Raw genomic sequence first — 4,876 nt, 5'->3', positions numbered from 1 at the left:
CTTGCCAGTTGGCAAAAGCACCAAAGTGCGGAATCCTCGATAGATGGTTGGGCTGAAGGCGTCACGTGACTCCATTAGCAGACGGACTATCTTAATATAGATTCTCCGGTCGGCGCAAATGTTCCTGGCCTCTGTATATATAGGCACACTGAATTCGCAATACGCTCTTGAAGGACAACATCTTTCTTCCCTTATTTTTACAGGGTTTTCTCGCGGGGTTCATTGTTTCCCTGACCTTCAGCGAACGGAGGCCTATTTTGGACAACTCTGATGCTTGTCTTACATCTATTTTGCTTTAAGGTCTGATTTTCAATGCGTGTTCTGTCATTGTTATTTAGATGCCATACTTTTGTCAGTTGGGCTTACTCCTGATGTCGCTTGTTTTGTGTTAATTCAGAAAGGCCGAATGTTGTGATGGACGCAAAAGGTGGGAGGAAGAAATTTAATAGTAATTATTCGCAATACGAAACTCCCTTGGGATACAAGACTGAAGACGTTCGACCTCGCGGTGGCATCCAGAAGTTCCGCACTGCTGCTTACTCCAACGTGGGTTTTCTTCCTCTACTAGGAATTGATCAATGCAAGTTTTTTGTTTTAGGTCGTCATCGACCCATTTAGCTGCAATTGTGTTGTTACTGAATCTATAGAGATGCATTCATGGATTTTAGGAGAAATATTGAATAATTTTCATTGCTAGGCTTGAGACGAATGTAGGATCTTTGTTTTAATATTTTGTTGTACAGAATCTCAAATATGGTTTTGGTTTTCATTTCTGTGCAGTGCGTCCGAGAAGCATCATAATATTTTGTTGGGGTATTCCTAGAGTGGGAACTGTCTGTGGGCTTAGGAATCTGCAACTCTACTGCAAGGCTGTCGTATTAGTTTTTTACTCCACTGTACTAGTGTTTATTTCTCCCCCAACGCTTTGAAAAACTTCCTTGTTTTGAATTCCATCTCTGCCGCAATTCAAAATGGATATGGCTTGTGAAGAAGTGGTTGCCGGCCCGATGACTGTAATTGGTTTCGAAGGATTTGAAAAACGGTTAGAGATTGAGTTTTTTGCATCTTCATTTTTTACTGAATCAGAGGGCAGGGGCCTAAGGGCACTCACTCGAACCCAATTGGATGAAATGCTCAACGCAGCTGAATGCAAAATAGTTTCTGAGCTCTCTAATGAACATTTTGATTCATATCTCTTGTCAGAGTCGAGTCTCTTTGTTTACCCATTCAAGATCATTCTCAAAACCTGCGGGACAACCAAGCTGCTGCTTTCCATCCCTCCGATATTAAGCAATGCAAGCAGCCTGTCTCTCTCTGTTAAAAATGTTAAATACACTCGTGGAACATTCATCCATCCCGGAGCACAGCCATTTCCTCACCGGAGCTTTTCTGAGGAAGTGTCATATCTGGATAAGTACTTTGGAGCTCTCGGATCTGGTGGGATGGCTTATGTTATGGGAAATTCTGGAACGTCTTACAACTGGCATATCTACTCCGCTTCTGCTGATGATTTCGCATCAGAGGGTGCGTCTCACCTAGTTTTTACAGTGGAGATGTGCATGACCCATCTGGACCGCGAGCGAGTTTCGTTGTTTTACAAGGATCATTGTAATTCTGCGGCAGAAATGACACTTAAATCCGGTATATCGAAAATTCTTCCTCAGGCGAAAGTCTGTGATTTTGAATTTGATCCTTGCGGTTACTCCATGAATTCTATTGAAGGACCGGCTTTATCTACAATTCATGTAACTCCGGAAGATGGTTTCAGTTATGCAAGTTTTGAAGCCATGGGTTATGATCCTAAGGATTGTGATCTGCAAGCATTGGTGGAGAGGGTGTTAAGTTGTTTCAAGCCTATGATATTCTCTATTGCAGTTCATGTCAATGCTGGCGCTTGTCAATCTTCATGGACCAAACCAATTTGTCTGCAGGGGTATACTTGTGAAATGATAGCTCAACAGGAGCTTACAAAGAAGGGTAGTGTTATATATTGCACTTACAGAATTTGCAATGCTGAGTCTAAATTGGCTTCTGTTGCCCGGGAAGAGGAACGTGAAGGAAATGATTATTTGCGAGTGAAAAAGAAGGCAAAGAAGCATATTGAGTGCGATGCCCTGAAAGATTGATACACACATCAAGCTTTTTTCCGAGTGGGCTTTATAATGTTCTAGCATTTGCTTCACGGTCTGATCAGTTTTGTTAAGTCATCACTTTGTTAGTGCAATATGTTGTTCTCTGCGTTGCGGGAGTGTTATAGCGTCGTTCAACAAAAGAATAAGTTACGGTCAAGCAAACATGCATAATCTTGTTTCTACCTACTGGAATTGTATCTATGATCACTTTTCTATAACTGGTCATTCGAATGTGATCTACATCTTGCTTTTCTGCATGTTGTATATTTTTTACATAATTTAGTTTTATGTAAAGACCTTACAGTTCCGTATGAAGTAGATGTAGCGACTACATTGTGTTCAAGTGTCCATGAGTATTGTTCCAATAGTTTCTGAGGATACGAGAAGTGATTCCATCGTATCTGGTTGAGTTTGTTGATAAAGAATGTACAGTTGAAAGATTGTTTTTCCCAGTCAGTCAATGTGAGAATCGTATGGAATTTTGGATATACGAAAGCAAGTTTGTTATTAATATTTAGTTGGTTATGATAAAGGCAAGAAGCTTTCTGTTAAAGGTAAAGATTACTAGAATGCTTATGATGCATTTATGAATTACTATGGTATTATGGTATGATTTGGCCATGACACATAATATGAATTATGGTAGTACATATTCTTGATGTATTGAGTGCATGTATGAAATAATCAATTGCATAATTGAATGTTAATAAAAAAAATAACTACTAAGTGACATAAATCCTCCATCCTACATAACAAAGTGGAATCCATCATGTACATTAATGGAGTATGTGGTTATCATGTACATTAATGGAGTGTGTGGTTATGTAACTCTATGTTTTGACCCTTTGGGATGTTAGAAAAAATGTTTCATTACATTATGAAATAACATTATGAAATACTTAGAATGGTTGTGATGTAGATATATAATGGAATAATAGTTTGATTTCAAGCTATTTGAAAATCCAAGTTTCCTATAGAAGAACTACTGCTTGAGTAAGAAAATGAATTGTATCACGTATGTGATGTTGATCTTTTGGTGTAGAATGGAACACTACTAGAAGTAAGAACGCTGATATGCAAGAGCAAAGATGCATTGTGTTCCTAAGAATATAAGTATTGGCATAATGATTTTCACATACAAAACTTATGAATTAAGTTTCTAATATTGAATGGTAGTAATATATTTTATTGTAGGAAAAGTTGGTCTTGAACAAGGCATCTATGTTCAAAGCTAGCCAAAACAAACATAAACTTAATCAACATTATTTATGTTTCCAAGTTCAATCATCATAACTATGATTAAAATAAATAAACATAATAAAAAGTGCAAAAAAGCTCATATACATAGCATTAAGAACAATTATTCTCAACCAGAATCAGTTATATCTGCAATAAAAATGCTTAATGGCCCACTTCATTAGCTCATTCACTATGATATTATGGTATCTTCTCTATAATCTCTTTAACTACTTTTTCTTGCATTCAGGAAATGTAATTGTGTTAATCATAATATAGAAAGAGGGAACTGCAAAATAAGACAAGGAAGAAACTAGACTATGTGACATTAAAAAAATTAATAAATCAGGATGATTGAATATTAGTAAATAGAAAACTAATATGCAAATATTTAAGGACAATTACAATATGTAAATGCATATAAGCTAATTGTTTCACTATCAATTGTATTAAGGATGCATGACATGTTGAACAAATGTTTTCAACTTAGCTTCAATGAATGCTTTCATAGGTCCCATTGTAAGCTCTAGCATCACATGTTGATTCAATAATTGCTTTTCTATCTCGATCCCCTCTTCTTATAACTGTGTAATTAACTTAGACTTCTCATCATTAGTATTAACAAAGCCAACTAAGCATTTGCTAATTTCTTCTGAGGTAATATTAGTTATATCATTGAATTATTTTTCCATTAAGTGTTTTATTTTTTCCAATTCAAATGTAAGCATATCTTTTGTAATCAATTCACGGGCCATCCAAATATTGAACAATTTGCATCACCTCTAGAAACACATCACTTCTCCTATTCTTTATGCTCTCACATTCAAAAATAATGTTTTCTAGTGTATTGATTTCTGAATTCAAGCTTTTGTGATACATATTTTATCTATTTCTTTTAGTAAAAATCATATTAGAATTATTGTATCTACACGTTTTGAACCATCTAATGTGGCTCATCATCAAAACTAAGAAAAAGAATGCGATCTTAACAAGAGATTAAATAATGAAAATGATGCAATTTTTTTTTTAAATAGAATAAATAATCATATCATAAATACAAATTATTATTAAGAAATATTCAAATATTATTTCAACTAGCATTCAAAATATATTAATTAATAAATAAAATTGATTCAAAATAAATAATAAAATTATATAAAGATTAAAAATAAAATAAAATAAAATAAATAAATAATTTCTTTTTATTAAATGTCAAACTCAACCAATCTTAAATTAATAGAAATGCAATATCGTAAAAATAGAAATAATTTAGAAATTAAAAAATATTAGATTATATTAATTAATTAATAATGATTCATATATATATATGGATATAAATAAAGAAAATGATCATTATATTGATGATGATGATGATGGTTAATGTCCCCTGAGACCAAACATTGGTCTATCAACCTAAAAAAAAATTATTTAATTTGATTTAAGATTTTATTCCTATGCTCAAAAAGCTTGGAGAGAAGCCTTCCGAGCTCACTATAATTTTGACATTG

The 4,876-nt window shown here is 34.1% G+C and overlaps 1 protein-coding gene across 1 annotated transcript; it reads left to right on the top strand.

Annotated features, from left to right (window-relative positions):
• Nucleotides 1-971: 971 nt before the first annotated feature.
• On the top strand, nt 972-2,126 carry LOC149166175 (S-adenosylmethionine decarboxylase proenzyme-like). Its single transcript, XM_089430081.1, has one exon. The coding sequence runs from the start codon at nt 972-974 to the stop codon at nt 2,124-2,126; it is 1,155 nt and encodes a 384-aa protein (XP_089286207.1).
• The last annotated feature ends 2,750 nt before the right edge of the window (nt 2,127-4,876 follow it).

The sequence above is a fragment of the Pinus tabuliformis genome, chromosome 5_1 (assembly GCF_031772625.1).
Source record: "Pinus tabuliformis cultivar Carrire ecotype Pingquan chromosome 5_1, CPIR1, whole genome shotgun sequence".
Taxonomy (NCBI): Eukaryota; Viridiplantae; Streptophyta; class Pinopsida; order Pinales; family Pinaceae; genus Pinus; species Pinus tabuliformis.
The sequence above is the reverse complement of the archived record's forward strand: the minus strand, read 5'-3'. Positions and strand labels throughout refer to the sequence as shown.

Bases quoted from the DNA above. Each gene is read 5' to 3' on its own strand.
- LOC149166175 (XM_089430081.1), top strand. From the start codon at position 972: ATGGATATGGCTTGTGAAGAAGTGGTTGCCGGCCCGATGACTGTAATT.